Source organism: Zeus faber (assembly GCF_960531495.2).
Source record: "Zeus faber genome assembly, chromosome: 9".
In the NCBI taxonomy this organism is placed as follows: Eukaryota; Metazoa; Chordata; class Actinopteri; order Zeiformes; family Zeidae; genus Zeus; species Zeus faber.
Window position 1 is genome coordinate 27,827,122 of NC_137197.1, and position 16,482 is coordinate 27,843,603.

General features: G+C 43.8%; 1 protein-coding gene and 1 pseudogene across 2 annotated transcripts in view; both read left to right on the plus strand.

Moving 5' to 3' along the window:
* psmd2 (proteasome 26S subunit ubiquitin receptor, non-ATPase 2) overlaps positions 1 to 14,956 on the plus strand; it is a 16,168-nt gene extending 1,212 nt beyond the window's left edge. Inside the window, exons 3-21 of the mRNA XM_080007078.1 lie at positions 620 to 784; positions 4,817 to 4,938; positions 5,184 to 5,408; positions 5,525 to 5,683; positions 6,224 to 6,368; positions 8,200 to 8,260; positions 8,596 to 8,742; positions 9,798 to 9,904; positions 10,461 to 10,588; positions 10,833 to 10,920; positions 11,021 to 11,183; positions 11,383 to 11,484; positions 11,605 to 11,750; positions 11,895 to 11,978; positions 12,084 to 12,252; positions 13,315 to 13,409; positions 13,499 to 13,625; positions 13,867 to 13,985; positions 14,133 to 14,956. Coding sequence (XP_079863204.1) covers positions 620 to 784; positions 4,817 to 4,938; positions 5,184 to 5,408; positions 5,525 to 5,683; positions 6,224 to 6,368; positions 8,200 to 8,260; positions 8,596 to 8,742; positions 9,798 to 9,904; positions 10,461 to 10,588; positions 10,833 to 10,920; positions 11,021 to 11,183; positions 11,383 to 11,484; positions 11,605 to 11,750; positions 11,895 to 11,978; positions 12,084 to 12,252; positions 13,315 to 13,409; positions 13,499 to 13,625; positions 13,867 to 13,985; positions 14,133 to 14,315 — 2,535 coding nt within the window. The 3' untranslated portion in view covers positions 14,316 to 14,956. The remainder of the gene's footprint in view (positions 1 to 619; positions 785 to 4,816; positions 4,939 to 5,183; positions 5,409 to 5,524; positions 5,684 to 6,223; positions 6,369 to 8,199; positions 8,261 to 8,595; positions 8,743 to 9,797; positions 9,905 to 10,460; positions 10,589 to 10,832; positions 10,921 to 11,020; positions 11,184 to 11,382; positions 11,485 to 11,604; positions 11,751 to 11,894; positions 11,979 to 12,083; positions 12,253 to 13,314; positions 13,410 to 13,498; positions 13,626 to 13,866; positions 13,986 to 14,132) is intronic.
* An 803-nt stretch (positions 14,957 to 15,759) lies between these two features.
* LOC307234705 (eukaryotic translation initiation factor 4 gamma 1-like) overlaps positions 15,760 to 16,482 on the plus strand; it is a 53,390-nt pseudogene continuing 52,667 nt past the window's right edge. Inside the window, exon 1 of the transcript XR_013844787.1 lies at positions 15,760 to 15,878. The product of XR_013844787.1 is annotated as a eukaryotic translation initiation factor 4 gamma 1-like (transcript). The remainder of the gene's footprint in view (positions 15,879 to 16,482) is intronic.

Below are 16,482 nucleotides of genomic sequence, written 5' to 3' on the forward strand. Positions count from 1 at the left end.
TGGAGTCTTGATGGATGTCGCTGCTATTCCAAAACTGGTGTCAAACACCCTTGTCTTGGGCAATCACAATTATGACGTTTTGGTTGACGACTCACTGTCATACATATAATTGTGATTAATAACTTAATTGTATGTTGTTGTTTTTTTGTCAATTGTATGCCCCTATAATAGCGGTTCAAAATAAAACTTGTAATACTACACCTGTTGCGGAGGCCCCATTTATTGCATTGAAGATTGGAACATATTGGGACTGACAATAACCATTATTGGGCCACTATCAACCAGCATTTGTGGTCTTGTTGCCTAGCTGTCCTTGGTAGGGTAAACCTTGCCATCTCTTTGGAAATCTGTCTAGCAATGTATCTATTGATTTCCCTACATTTAAAAATCATCACAAATTGGCCCTGCATAATCATTTGTGGAGAGTTTTGTATTTTATTTTTCTTCAACTCACCTAATGGTTTAAAAATGTTTTAATTCCCTTTAAATGGGATTGAGCAATGCAATTGTGGAATGTAGTGATTTTCTAAAAAAGATGGCGATTTGCTCAAATAATTACGATTATGTGATAATTCTGACATCTCCCGCCTTGTCCCTCCGTTTCCCAATTTTTTCACAGGACAAAGACACATCTCTCTACCGCCCGGCCTTGGAGGAGCTACGTAGACAGATCCGCTCCTCCACCACCTCCATGACCTCGGTGCCCAAGCCCCTCAAATTCCTTCGCCCGCATTATGCCAAGCTCAAAGAAATCTACGAAGGCATGACCGCCGGGGAGAACAAGGTAAGAGGCTGGTCCACAAGAAGTTCTATAAAAGGTAGGGGTGGGAATCACCTGAGACCTCACAATATGATATTATTTTGATACGATAGTATCATGATATGGGGAGTTTTGCGGTACATTAAGTATTGTGATTAAATTTGCTGCGATGTATCACAAATGAGTATAATAAAAAAGGAAAATCAAATCTAAAATGACAATTAGAATTGAAGGCAAAAATTGAATAAATTGAATTCAATAACTCAAAACTATTTTTTATTTGATCCAGTTGTACTGAATTTAGATTGTGGCAATGTATCAAGCTTCTAAGTGTACAAGTGCTGATGAGTTTCATCCACTCTGTCACAGCCTCCTGGTGATGACGGAAAAACTGCTCCTAGATCAGCACTCCTACACTTACACATTGCATTGCTGAACATACAGACTGACCATCTATCAAAGTCAAAAATCAACATACTAAAAAACCCTAACATACCAGGCTTTCAGCAGAGACTGAACTAGAGTTTTTCTGATACCAGTATCGGGAATGCCTCCGCTACAGCTTAAAATGCTGGATCGGGTATCAGCAACTACGCAAGTTTATGCACCGATCGGATATCACGTGATGATTATGTTGAATAACAGAGACTGTAGCCGGAGCCGCAGTCGGAGCTTACTTCATTTAATCAACACAGTTCACAACAAAAAAACAGTCGCATAAAGCAGACACTACACTGTCGCAAACATTAACGTAAAGTGGAACACTGTGTTGTTGCAACAGTCCTAGGCATATTTCTAGATTTATGTAGTTTTGAAGGTGCTGTTTTATACTGCTGCTGTAATTATTCAATTTTTTTAATGTCTTTTATTTTACTATATTTCTGGGTGCACCTTAAAGCACACTTTAACTTTTTTTTACCTTAATAAAGATAAAAACCCTAAAATACCATAAACCCTAAAAAGAAAAGCCTCAGAACCATTTTGACGGTACACTGACTTGTGATATGGAGAAAGGCACCTCTTTCATTTGGCATAATCTATGGCATTCATTCTCTATGTATTTGTTCATGTTTTACAAAGGTACATTAATGATAGCAATGAAATTGCATCCATACAGGATTAGTAGTATACATGTGTAAACATTTTTATTTATTTATTTTTTAAATCTATTTATTTATTTGTTTAATGCACTGGTATCAGATTGGTACTTGATATTGTCCTTGTGGATGGAAAAATGCATAGACTGTGACATAAAATTCAACAGAAAAGGAACTAAAAAGGTAGCTCAAATAACTAATATAAACCTAACTAAAACAATTTAACTCGCTCACCTCTTTATACATGTTTAGCCGTGTCTGTGAAGAAGCGATGTGAAGGAATCGAATAGTGTAGTTCCATAGTTTTAACCATGTTACGGAATCCTTCGTTCTCAACGTGTTATAGGGACGTAGGCCCTTGCAGATGACGCCTGCAACTGATGTCGTAATCTTTTCAGGCTTTTTCCGAGTTGCTTGGTAGTTTGTCTGATAAAGACTAGGGTTGGGTACCGAAACCCGTTGCCAATTTCGTACCGGTTCCTATATGATGGGTATCTACCGGACCGAATCGCAACGCAGATGTCAGTGCCTCATTTTGATGCCATGTAAATGCCTGAGCTGTTGACTTAAATATTTGCCCTCTGGAGTATCAGAAATCGTATTTTAATCGTCATCGCGATATGAACATGCGCAATAAACACATGCGCAAAAGACTGCCTGAAACGTTTGGAATAAGAAAAATAATTTTATTTACAGGCGACATGCATAGTAAGCTGGCGAAATTTAAATGTTGAGATTCCTTGCTCACCCCCAAGTCAATCCAAAACATATTCCGTGTTTGTATCCTCACACATGGCATTGTAGCACTTGTAGCGAGTAACATTTTTGAATCGTGTCCGTTTTATTTTAGTTCCGTATGGCGTTCCCGCATAAGATGACTGTCACGGATACAGTTCATAATGGGTTAGGGTTAGTACAATATGTCCAGTGTAGGTGCGATTGTTTGGACAATCTGTCTGCAACGGACATACAGTACAATCTGAATCGGTTTTGTTTTTTTCCTGTCTCTTAGAGACCAGTGTTTCGCTTCCGTCTCCCCGTCCCTCCCGGACAGAGCCCCCATCCCCGGGCGCACTAACTGTTACCTCGTGTTATGCAATCAGTGTGATCATTTTCAACCTGACCTACACTCTCTGTCTCCGTAGAAGGAGCGTTCTACACCCATTCTACATCTCCCTGTCCGCTCATTCGTTCTCCGGCTCTGCGCTCAGGTGCAGCCGGCAGGCAAGCAAAGCGGTTGTGCCCGATGTCCCCGCACGGCACCCATAACTCGTCTAGGGTCTGAGTGATGGTTTTTGTTTACGAATAAGTATAAGAATAAAAAGACCAGTCTATTAGACTGAGTGTGTTTACATTTTCTCGTCTTTGCAGCCGTGCTCCACGGTTCGACTCGCCATTTTTCTGAATTTTATAATATTTTTTTTTCTTCCCGAAAACAAATAACTTTTAAAATATTTGTAGGAAATAAATATTTGTAAAAACCCACTACTTGTGCTTTATTTGGATTTGGCGCGCCCAATACTTAATGGCAATGTTGCTGCTTCCATTGCCCCACACTTCCATTCGCAGCCATACCGGCATTTTCCCGGAAATAATACTAGGTCGAGAGTGGGGAAATTTACAGAACGACTTCTCAGAACATCAAAACCGGCTCCTGTTCCCACTTTTCACACATGACGCCAATATGCAACACTGCCAGTAGATTTACGGCTTGCAGTGCGAGTGCGAAAGGTCAATCTCTCTTATCATGTGAATCCGCCATGCGCAGACAGGACTCCTACATTTCCCACAATGCAAATATAAATGTTTTATTTATATTTACAGGTACTTCTCACTTAACTTCCATTCCTACGACCTAGTCGTTAAGTGAATTGGTCGATAAGCAAGGAACCATGTTATTTCATGGTAAGGGGGCGTGGCGATTGCGAACGCTAGTGTAGTGAATACTGACAGACTGCGGGAACGAGACTGAGAACGGTGATGGGCGATGAGATGCTTGACGCTGAGACGTATTGTACGCAACATACAATACAGACTGGTCAGAGAGCTGGTCGTAAGTCCGAATGGTCGTTAAACAGGTTGGTCATTAAGTGAGGAATACCTGTAATTAAGTTGTTTTCCACAGGTATTTGTTTTTGTTGATTTTAGAAGAAAATATTTTAAAGGGAGCAGGGGAAATTAAACGTTAAGTCATTTTGGTTAAATGTCCTATTGTAATTAATGTTCTGTTTAATATTCTTGTGCAATTTGTTCAATAAAAGCATGTTTGAAATAATTTATTAAATTTATTCAGTGGGCATGGGCTATTCAATGTTTGGGGTCTTTGTTAGCAGTGTAGCTATTAAAGAAGAAATTTATAAGAAGTGTATCGCTAATATGCACACTTCAATAAGTCACTCACATCGTCATTGCCATCTTTAATTTTGTCAACTGTTGTTTTGTCTTTTATTTATTATTATTATTTCTTTTTTAACTATTCAGGCACCGTTTAGGCACTGGTACCGGTTGTGTTTTTGTCTTTTTTTAGATGTATTTTATTTTACTTCATTTCCTTATTGAACGAAACATATGTGTGTAACAGGTATACTCTCAGCATCACTCCCTTATTTGCGTCGCTCTTTTGAATTTCAAGAGGTTTATTCGTCACATACATTTACATACTTTAATACATATATGCAGTGAAGTGTAATAATTTCTGGGTAGCTAGGACTGATTTCTTAATCCCAGATGCTTGATAAATGTGGACCCTGATTGCATCTCTCGATAAATTGTCTTGCATACCAACCTGACCCGGCTGCTCGTGTGTGTGTGTGTGTGTGTGTGTGTGTGTGTGTGTGTGTGTGTGTGTGTGTGTGTGTGTGTGTGTGTGTGTGTGTGTGTGTGTGTGTGTGTGTGTGTGTGTGTGTGTGTGTGTGTGTGTGTGGTTTTTTTTTTTTGTTTTTTTTTTTTTCCTTTTTAGCGTTTCTGTGCCGATGTGGTGTCTGTGCTGGCCATGACCATGAGTGGGGAAAGGGAGTGTCTCAAGTACCGCCTGCTGGGCTCCCAGGAGGAGCTGGCATCCTGGGGTCACGAATATGTCAGGTAGGGTCTTAGTGGAGTCAGACCATAATACAAAGTCTTATATGTAGAACTTGTAAGTAGTGCTGAGTGATATGATATGACTGGTGTTTTGTTGCCACATGGCTAAATAAATGAACAAATCTGCATCAGACACCATCAAAATGATCAAGAAAAAGATTCTAGCGGTCATTATCATAGTCCAGCACTACTTGTAAGGGTTTATTTTTGGCGGCACCAATGGACTCCTGGTGTCTGGCTCCTTCCAGACACTTGGCGGGGGAGGTGGCCAAGGAGTGGCAGGAGGTGGAGGAGAACGACAAGACCCAGCAGGAGACGCTGCTGAAGCTGGTGAAGGAGATCGTGCCCTACAACATGGCGCACAACGCCGAGCACGAGGCCTGCGACCTCCTGATGGAGATTGAGAGACTGGACATGCTGGAGGACTACATAGACGAAAACGCCTACGCCAAGGTCTGCCTCTACCTCACCAGGTACGCCCATGCAGCTCCACCGTTAGGCTCGCCCACTGTTCATTCCAACCTGCTATCTACCTAAGCGCTGAGTTTCTTATTTTGTTTTGTTTTTGCCATTTTCACCCTGCCTCCAGCTGTGTGAGCTACGTGCCTGAGCCAGAGAACTCCGCGCTGCTGAAATGTGCCCTGAACATCTTCAGGAAGTTCAACCGCTACCCCGAGGCCCTGCGCCTGGCACTGATGCTCAACGATGTTGAGCTGGTGGAGAACATCTTCACCTCCTGCAAGGACATGTAAGCATGGCAAAAACACTGGCCGAGAGGATGCGGTTTAACCTCGGGGTCATTCCGATAATATTTCCTATCTTGCAGATACCCCCAGTCAGCCTGGCCTCATGGAAGAACCAATTTTCTGCTTTTGCGAATATAGCCTTGTTTGGGTTCATGGTTTTTTCAAAACATACATACTTAAGCTATCATGATCCTGAAACTTTTGTCCTTTTTATGTCACCATCCCAGTATAACCTCATAATAGTGTAGTAAGAAGTAATAGATGCCTACCTATTGCAGAAGAGATATCTATTGATATTGATCATTGGAACATAGTTAATGTTTGCCTCATCCCAGTGAATGTAAACTCACCTAATTCATGTTTTATTTACTACGGTATTTCTAGCATTTGTTTAGAATTCTCTAGAATTTGGATGGAAACATATCATAATGGAATCATATAATAATTTGTGATCAAATTATTCCAATCAGGCAGTTGGGTAATAATCGTGTGAGGTTTTTCAACATGGTGGTAATTGTGCCCCTGCTCTCTGTGCATCTCAGCGTGATCCAGAAGGAGATGGCCTTCATGCTGGGGCGCCACGGCATGTTCCTGGAACTCAATGAAGATGTGGAGGACTACGAGGATCTGACCGAGATCATGTCGAACGTGCAGCTCAACAGCAACTTCCTGGCCCTGGCCAGAGAGGTAAGAGAGGACACGGATGAAACTTTTTCTCCCATTTATTAAGTTAAATTAAAACCATAATGGGGGGGTGATACCGTCCCAAAGGTTGTTAACAAGTAGGTGTAAATACAGGAAATGGATATAATTCAATGAATCAATTGGCCCTAATTAAATCCTAGTCTTAAATACCTGTGTAATGGAACGTGCCAAACCACATGCCGAACTGTGGGGGGCTGGTTCGGCGCGCATGTGAGCTGTGGATTAATTGCAAAATTTGACCATCAGCGTGAAAAAGTTTTGTTGTTACTTTTTAAAGCAATGATTCCCTGAATCTCCACGCACAGTTGCAGTGAAAAGATAGACAAGACAGATGCGTGCTGTGTTTTACTCTGAAGTGCAATGATTGGTTGATAATTAGGGGTGGGCCCAATAGCTCTGATTAGGGATGTGACAGTATACCATTTTAAGGTATACTGCGGTATCAAGCAACCACGGTTTTGAACCGTAATCCTTTCCCTGTAATACCCTGCACGGTATACATTTATGTTGCAAGATTAAAGATGTAAACTTTAATTCACTCTCACGTTACCGCTGTGCGGTAGCAGAGGGCCAAATGTTGTAATAATCCATCCAATTAGTCCAATGAATCCATAATTCCCCCATTTTGTCTGCATCTAGGTACTCTTGCAAGCGTTGCATTCGCAAATCAGCGGCAGAACTGTTTCATTCCAATATTTTACAACACAGTGCTTTATGTTACTTGCGTGTGCATGGGAACAAGTGTAAACAAAGTGCCTTCCTGTTGTTCCGCCACGTCATAGGCTTTACATTGTGTTTTTCTTTTTTAATATAAACTATTTATTTATTAATTGAATATACAGAAAACGAAGGGCGGGGGGGAATAATAATGTGAAATTCCGTGTGCCGCAATATTTTGGTAGATACCCTACTTTGAAATTTGTTACCACTACATCCTTAGTTGTGATTGGATTGTCCGAATTGGAAAAACAGGAAGTTGCCTAAAAAGGCAGTACCTCACCTTATGTTATCACGCCGTCACGGCATGGTAGCAGACAGCAAATGTTGTAATAATCCAGGAATGGTGTCATCATGCAAGTTCCAACGACTCCGCCACCCCTCGAAATGCTCACGTTCCATATGTTGCATTCTGCTGTGTTGCTTTTGCACTCCATCTGAAAATTGACGGAAATGCACTGCTACTGGTTACATGTGACTTCTCTTTACAGTACGTTGTGCTATGTTACTGCTACTTTATGACATGTTGTGAATGAGCTGTGGATACAGCGGCGCAATGTATTTGTCATTGACGTACAGCACAGATACTCAATGAGACTTTGAATTCTTGAAATATTGGACATCTTGAATGTTGTTTTCATTTAATACCATGGGCAAAAGTTCCTTGCTTTTAGTGTTTTACAGAATAAGTGGAAAGCAAAGTTATATTTGTCTTGTTTTTTTTTTGTTTTTTTTGCTGATCCAAAAAATGATCAGATCCTTGACTCAGAACCATGGTATGAGCGGAACTTGAGTTTTGCATCCATCCATCCATAGTCTTAAAGGAGGACAGCATGACTGGGATGCATGGTGAGTCAGTGACTGGAAAATTAATGAAAAGCCTGTGTCAAGCAGAGACAGGCATAATAATAGTAATAATTATAATAATGGCCTTCAGAGAACGGCAGGTGATGCTGACCGATTCAACGGCGTATGAGTCAGCGCAGGAGAGATGGAGGATAACTGGTTTATCGCCATTAAATTGTTTTTCGATTTCTGCCTGTGACTTGACATATTTCACAGTCATTAATAACATGCCCTCCCCTCCTCCCCACAGTTGGACATCATGGAGCCCAAAGTTCCTGACGACATTTACAAAACCCACCTCGAGAACAACAGTAAGTCGCCATTGCTGAACCGTGTCCCGCGCAAGCTGTCCTGTGTATGTTTGCGTCGCTTCTGTACGAGCCAGTGCAAAGCTGAAATATTTCCTGGGTTTGAAATTATGTCAAATTTAAAAGGTTTATTTCCTTTTTAATTTCTGGACTTTACAACACAACCACATGGCACATTGCTAAAAACTAAGACATGTATAGGTAATTTTTTTCAGCTTATTGTGTGTGTGTGTGTGTGTGTGTGTGTGTGTGTGTGTGTGTGTGTGTGTGTGTGTGTGTGTGTGTGTGTGTGTGTGTGTGTGTGTGTGTGTGTGTGTGTGTGTGTGTGTGTGTGTGAGGGTTCGGAGGTAGCGGCTCGCAGGTGGACTCGGCCAGAATGAACCTGGCCTCCTCCTTCGTCAACGGCTTCGTCAACGCTGCCTTTGGACAGGACAAACTGCTCACAGACGACGGCAACAAGTGGCTGTACAAGAACAAGGACCACGGTAAGTCCGGCTCTATAGCCCCTTTCCCACTTACACTGAAAGCCGTAAATCTACTGGCAGTGTTCCGTATTGGCATAATGTGTCGACCTGTACCATTTCCGGGTAAATGCCGGTACGGCTGTGAATAGAAGCGTGTGGGAATGGAAACAGTAACAGTAAGCATGAGAAGTAGGGGTGGAGCGAAAATCAGAATACCAGCAAAGCACAAACTGGGGTTTTTTCCTAATATTTATTTCGTACAAATATTTAAAAAATGATTTGTCCAACCGTGGTGCTCGGCTGCAAAGACAGGAAACAAACACGTCCAGTCTCGACAGAGACAGGTCTTTTTATTCTTAAAATGTATTATTTTTCTTCTTAAAAACATCTCTCAGACCCTAGAGGTGTCTTTTAGAATTAGGGCTGAGGTGCTGGAACATCAGGTCCAAGTGCTTCCCTCGCCCGCCGGCTACACAGTCATAGAGGGAACGAGGGGACAGGGAGAGGTAGAACGGGTGGAGAATGTGCTTTCCATTATTGCGTCCGGGTACGGGGGCCCTGTCCCCGCTCCGTCACCGGAACAGAGTCTGATGGGGAGACGGGGAAGTGGAAACCGAAGCGCTGGTCTCTGAGAGCCGGGGGGGGGGGATTCAAATTGTACGTCTGTTGCCGGCAGATTATCCAAACGATCGTATCTACACTGGACCTAACCCATTACATACTGTATCAGTAACAGTCATCTTATGTGGATACACCAACAGACTAGGAACTCAGAATACGGAACTTTTCTGTAGAGGAGGCCAATGTGTGAATGACTACCTACTGCCTTTGCCGGATATTCTTTGTCCAGCAATGTTACAGATATATGTGAGAAAGGGGCTTATGACAGGTTATTTATTATCACCACTAGTTCAGCTGGTGTTTTTTAATGTTCGTTAGGGCTTCTGTAGAGCCGGCATTCTTCTAGTTGTCCTCTGTGTTACCCCCACCATTTTACCTTGTAATGTAAAGGTGAGGAAAAAATGGGATTTTTAAGATTTGTTAGATTGATAGATTTGTGTTTGTGTGTGACTCAGGCATGCTGAGTGCGGCAGCGTCCCTGGGTGTGATTCTGCTGTGGGACGTCGACGGCGGCCTGACCCAAATTGACAAGTATCTCTACTCGTCCGAGGACTACATTAAGGTAAAACACAAGTTTGGAAACACCTGTTGACCTCAATTTAAAAAAAAAAAAAAAAAAAAAAAAAAGTTATTTTTATTTTTTTATTGGATTTGATAAACTACCAGATATAGTTTTCACCTGCACACTTTCAAATGAATGCAAACGTATACATACATAAAGTATACAATTCTAAACCAACCTTCCAGTATATTCCAGAAACCACTGACTAATTATTTGATAAACGCCTCTATTTGTATTATTCAATTGCTATACATTTATTAATTTTGTATCTTAATAATCAACTCTGGGGTAGGTTATTATTCACCCCATTTGAAGAATCCCAATTGTTTCTTACTTTTTAGTAATGTTTATTTACAAGCGCCTTTCATGAAAATAAAATCTAAAATCCCAGCGCTGTAGTCGGCCTTGAGTTCCCCACCTCCCTCTTCCAACGCTATTTGTCAGCAAGAGCGTCCGGTCCCTTCCTCTTTGTTGTCAGCCTCTTGAGTTTCCTCTCGGAGAGCTTCTTTCCCCTGTGCCCTTCTTAACGGCGGCTGCGTGTTGTCTTCCCGTGCAGTCGGGTGCCCTCCTGGCCTGCGGCATCGTCAACTCCGGAGTTCGTAACGAGTGCGACCCCGCCCTGGCCCTGCTGTCCGACTACGTTCTCCACAACAGCAACGTTATGAGGATAGGAGCCATTTTTGGGTAAGAAGGAGCCTTTCTGACAAAAAAATCAGGGGGTCTGCAGGTCCTTTTTAAAATGTCCTAAATTCGATTTAATTTGAATTTAGGATCATTCAGTTTCAACACGGAGAGACAATGTTTTGTGTGATTAAGTTCTTCAGCATCACAGTCTATGAAATCCTAAGCCTACCGCTGAACCTAAGATGATTTTTCCAACACTCCTAAATTTTGGGTGAGTGCTGACATCTTGTCCCCTTGCGTGCAGACTCGGCCTGGCCTACGCCGGCTCCAACAGAGAGGACGTTCTGTCCCTGCTTCTCCCCGTCATGGGAGACTCCAAATCCAGCATGGAGGTAAGCACCGTGGGGGAACCCTTACTCTCTCTCTCTTTCTCTCGTTACGAACCGAACCATGTCTAGCGCGCTCCTTTGGCGCTTCGTCTGTACCCGTTAGGTGGCCGGCGTGACGGCCCTGGCGTGCGGCATGATCGCGGTCGGGTCCTGCAACGGCGACGTGACCTCCACCATCGTCCAGACCATCATGGAGAAGAGCGAGCAGGAGCTGAAGGACACGTATGCCCGCTGGCTGCCACTAGGCCTGGGACTCAACCACCTCGGTACGCAGCGGACATTAGAACAGAACGCTTTTTCATGTTTGTCGTCATCTTTGGTGTTGTATTGTCATGAAAAAAAAGACACATGATGACTCTTAGTATACAGTTCTAGATCTGCTAAATTTATGATGGAGGTTCTGTAACCCTGGGTTTTAGATTTCACAGCAGACGGTGCTTATATATTCAATTTCCTGGTCCTCAGGTAAAGGCGAGGCCATTGAGACCACCCTGGCTGCTCTGCAGGTCGTCCCCGAACCCTTCCGAAGCTTTGCCAACACACTCGTGGACATCTGTGCCTACGCAGGTCAGTTTTAACGCACTTAAAGAAAGCCCTCGTATTTCAGATACAATAACACTTTGTTAAGGTGTCGCCAGCCTTACAAGTAACTTTCCACTCTAAGGCCTCTCTTTCCACCTCTTCCAGGCTCCGGTAACGTGCTGAAGGTGCAGCAGTTGCTCCATATCTGCAGTGAGCACTACGAGGCCAAGGAGAAAGAGGAGGACAAGGACAAAAAGGACAAGAAGGACAAGGAGAAGAAGGACACCCCCGCCGACATGGGCTCACACCAGGTGAGGGCCCACTTCCAGCCGCACCCACTTCCTGTCAGGGTGTAGAATAAAGAAACCCTACAATGGCATATTCTATGTGTTATATGTATGTGTATAGAAAACGAATAATAAATCTGACTGATGTGCCCCCCCCCCCCCCCACAGGGTGTAGCTGTGCTGGGTATAGCACTCATTGCCATGGGGGAGGAGATTGGCTCTGAAATGGCCCTACGGACCTTTGGGCACCTGGTAGGTCCCGTTACTCGCTGACTGATTTGCACTCCTGATGCTTTACACCTGCAGTCTCGTGTCTTGGATTCCATGGCATTTCGTTTTGTGCTCCGTGTCCTTCAGCTGCGCTACGGTGAGCCCACCCTGAGGCGCGCAGTGCCCCTGGCGCTGGCGCTTATCTCGGTGTCCAACCCGCGCCTCAACATCCTGGACACGCTCAGCAAGTTCTCCCACGACGCTGACCCCGAGGTGTCCCACAACTCCATCTTCGCCATGGGCATGGTGGGCAGCGGTACGTAGCGCCACATCTCAGTCTGAGGGAAGGTCGGATTTTAGCTGAGATGTGCCGACCAATGGAGGCGTGGTTTGAATGGCAAATCGACTGGTCCAAGTGGGCAAAAAAAATGAACCTATATCTCAAGAAGAGAGCAGCATGAGTGCTGTAAGTAGGGTATAAATGGCTCAAGAAAAGACGAGTTGAGGCCTCCAAAAAACAGTCTTTAGCTTAACCCTACAATGCATATGTTGGCCCATATGCATTCTCTGGTTAAAAGAACAATGTCTAGGAATTTGTTAATTCTCAGATAACTTTCCGATCTTCACATAAGCTTTCTTGGGGCTGTAGAAACAATCACGAAAAAGTAACTGACTCAAGAAGCAAGTGAATATTATACATTTTGAGTCATCAGATTATTATTCTTTTCAACAGCAATGGGTTGGAACAACGTAGAAGAGAGCGAAGCAACCACTAAAGCCTCCATGCCTAAATTGCTGAAATAGGAAATGCCAAATCATTTATAAATGTTGAGCAAATAATGCATTTAATGCGATAATGTCAATGCTCCAAGGCTTATTTATTCACCTTAATATGAGCTTCTGTGCTACTATATAAAGAGTTGCTTCAAAATGCTCACATTTTTAATACATAAGCCAAAATACCATTCCATTGCTTAAAGTGGTATGCTATAATGCTACGAAGAAAAATTAATTGTTCATTCTGTAATCTCCTTAAACGATTTGTTATTAATCTTATTGTATTGCTTATTTGTTATTAATTTGACATCAATCTGCTAGAGGGATCAGAGGTGAATGTGAGTTTTTTTGACCATTCTGTTGGTGTTTAATCCATATGTCGACACATACAGTATTAGAGATTTGCTTTAAACTCAATTCACTGCATGTGTTTCTTGCAACAATAGCTGATTCCCTTCATGGTGTTCCCAGTGACTTTGATTCACATATTTGTGTGTGGACTGCAACTCCAGCCAGAGATAATGGAAAATGACTTCTGAGAGGGTCTTTGACGCCGGTTGCCATAACGACGCCTAATGGGCCTGCACTTCTCACTCCTCAGGCACAAACAACGCCCGTCTGGCCGCCATGCTGCGACAGCTGGCCCAGTACCACGCCAAGGACCCAAACAACCTCTTCATGGTCAGACTGGCGCAGGTGGGTGGCTGAGACATAAAGTGGTGCTCTGTACCGGACACAGAAAGTTGCCGTTCATGGTTGTCTCTGTGTATCCTCTTCGTCTGCAGGGTCTGACTCACCTGGGCAAAGGCACGTTGACGCTGTGCCCTTACCACAGCGACAGGCAGCTGATGAGTCAGGTGGCCGTGGCCGGCCTACTCACCGTCCTCGTCTCCTTCCTTGACGTCAAGAACAGTCAGTCCATTTTCCATCCTCCCAAGTGTCAACCCCCCCCCCCCACTTTTCCTTCTTAACACTATCTCTCTGATTAACTGAATGGAGGATGCAAAAGTAAAAATAAATAAATCAATACATAGATAAATAAATAAATCAATAAATAAAAGCTGTACACGCTGGCATATTGTAATGTGGTGCGGTGCAGAAGGAGCGTTCGCACCTTAACATCGCCCCCTGGTGTTCTCTCTGTGCATTGCAGTAATCCTGGGAAAGTCTCACTACGTCCTCTACGGCCTGGTGGCGGCCATGCAGCCACGTATGCTTGTCACTTTTGACGAGGAGCTCCGGCCCCTCCCCGTATCCGTCAGAGTCGGACAGGTGAGGCTGTTGGCTTAATCTGACGAGGTTCAGAGCTTGTCGGGTTTACTATTTCCCTGATCTTCAAAAAAAAAAAAAAAAAGGATATCTGTAAGATTTACTGGTGGTCCTATTACTCAGTTGATCGTGTGTGTGATCTGTCCACAGGCTGTGGACGTAGTGGGCCAGGCGGGAAAACCAAAGGCCATCACAGGTTTCCAGACCCACACCACGCCGGTGCTGCTGGCTCATGGAGAGCGGGCCGAGCTCGCCACAGAGGAGTACCTCCCCGTTACCCCCATCCTGGAGGGCTTTGTCATTCTCCGCAAAAACCCCAACTACGAAACCTAGAACCCATCCCGTCCCCAGTCCCCATCACTGGCCACGCCTTGTGTTAGTACGGGTAACCCTCCTTGGCTTTTTTGTCTATTTTGAAGTCCTAATATTTTACTTGTTTATTCCATGACTTGAGAAAAGAAAAAAAGCCAGGCAGGCCTACCCTTGTTTTCTTTCCTCCGTGGTCCAGCTCCACATTGGTAAACAGAAACGGCTGAACGAGGGTCTGGTTACATAGACTGGTATGAAGCTCAAAGGTTAAACTGGGCCCTCGGCCACCCTGCAGAGATGGATTTCATTTGCCTCGGTTGGAAAAGGTTTTGCCCCGTGTTCCAAAAACTGCTGTTCTGTCATATTAATCGAGGAGCCGCTCCAATGTGGAAACTGTTCACCGCCCTCCTTAGATCCGACACATTCGCTGCGTACGACTGGTCAATCTTAATTTTCAATTCTGCAGTTCCTTTCCCTCCCTCGGTCACTTTTTCTTTTTTTTTTTTCTTCTTTTTTTTTTTTATATATATATAGAGGTTTGGGTTAAAATAAAGTGTCATCTTATCCAGTTTTCATTTTGTTTTCATTGTTTTTTGTTACAGTACTGTAAGAAGTTTATTCAAAAATAAAAATAAAAAAATCAGGTCCAGTTGATGGAATTGTGATCGATCTGCGTTTGTCGTTCTTCTCTTGGGACTGTAGTATGTAATGGTTTTGAAGCAGGTGCTGGCTCACTGTTGTAACCAGCCAAACCCCCTCATGCTAAAACACTTATTTCAAATAAAAATATAGATTTGATTAAAAGCGGGCCATACGGCAACACTGGATCATTGTTTTTCGAAAGCTGCATTTGCCGTCCAAAGTTAAAAGGGAGAAATGGCAACTTTGGGACCAGGTCTTACGTGAAATGATCGCATGTTACACGTGAAGCCGAGAAAATCCAGAAGAGCGCCGCACCTGGACCTGTCAGAATGGTGACACCGTCGTCACGTGACGGGGGGGGGGGGGGCGTACCGGAAGTAGGTCGTTACCGGCTTCCGGGAAGATTTTCCGTCCGTCCGGCTCTGCGGACTCAAGGAGAGAAAGGTAAGACAGCGCGGCTTTCACAGACGTTTACAACGCGGAACAAGCCTTTCTGCGGGACGTGCGCCGACACCCGACCGCCCCGCGCTGTCCCCGGGCGGGCGCCGCACCAGCGGTGCCCGCGGCGCGTTCAAACCCGCGTGTGCTTTTCGGCGGCGTCCGCTCGCCGCTATCCCCGACTTGTGTTTTCGTGGATTAGCTTGGCGGCTAACTTAGCTTAGCGGCTAATTTAGCCAGTAAGGCGACGTGGGTGTTCTTTCTTTACTTAAGCCCTCCCAGCTAACACGCTAACGCGCCACGGAGTGCGTTTTACCCGAGCGGCTTTCGTGTTTTCTCACCGGTGTTAGACTTTATAGTACGCTGGTAGTAGATACTTAGCAGGAAACTTTTATCGGCCGGCGTTATTCGGCAGCGATTTGAGGTCGCATCGCTACACATGCTAGTCAGGTTAGCTCATGTGATGGGTTGTGGATCAGTCAGCGGCTGTGGACAGAAAGTGACTGAGTGAGTTGGCTCTTCGAGATCCTGTGTTTTTCATTTCACCAGAATGTCATCGTCAACAAACGTGTAATGTTAACTCATTGTCACGTGGTTTGGAGGTGGATGGATGGAGACTTCACTCGTCGCTGTGTTACATTAGCTCGCAAGACATCAAAAATCGAAAGGGAAAAATTGGCAATATGCAATAAACCAAGCCACACTAATACGGAAAAGATTTGGCAAGATAGAGCAAAACAAAAAAGAATGAATTGTAATGTACAGAAACATAAATATTAACCAGGAAATAGAAAATGTCGACGATATACAAGGAACCAAAATATTAACAATGAACGATGGCCCCCTGTGTCAACTCTAAAATCTCACTGTCAAAAATAGGAAATTGTGCAGGTTTGTGTGTGTGTGTGTACATTCATACATACTAGGGTGGAAAACACAATTGTTATAACAATATTATAAATTGTGTTTTAACATTCCCCTGTCTGACTCGACTCACCCAGGTCAAGTCAGACAGAGGATGAAACATTTAGCTAAATCTGGGCCCTTGCTGGGTGTTGATAAGTGTCACGGCACTGTTGGGCTTCAAATGTCCTTATTTTATGATGTATAT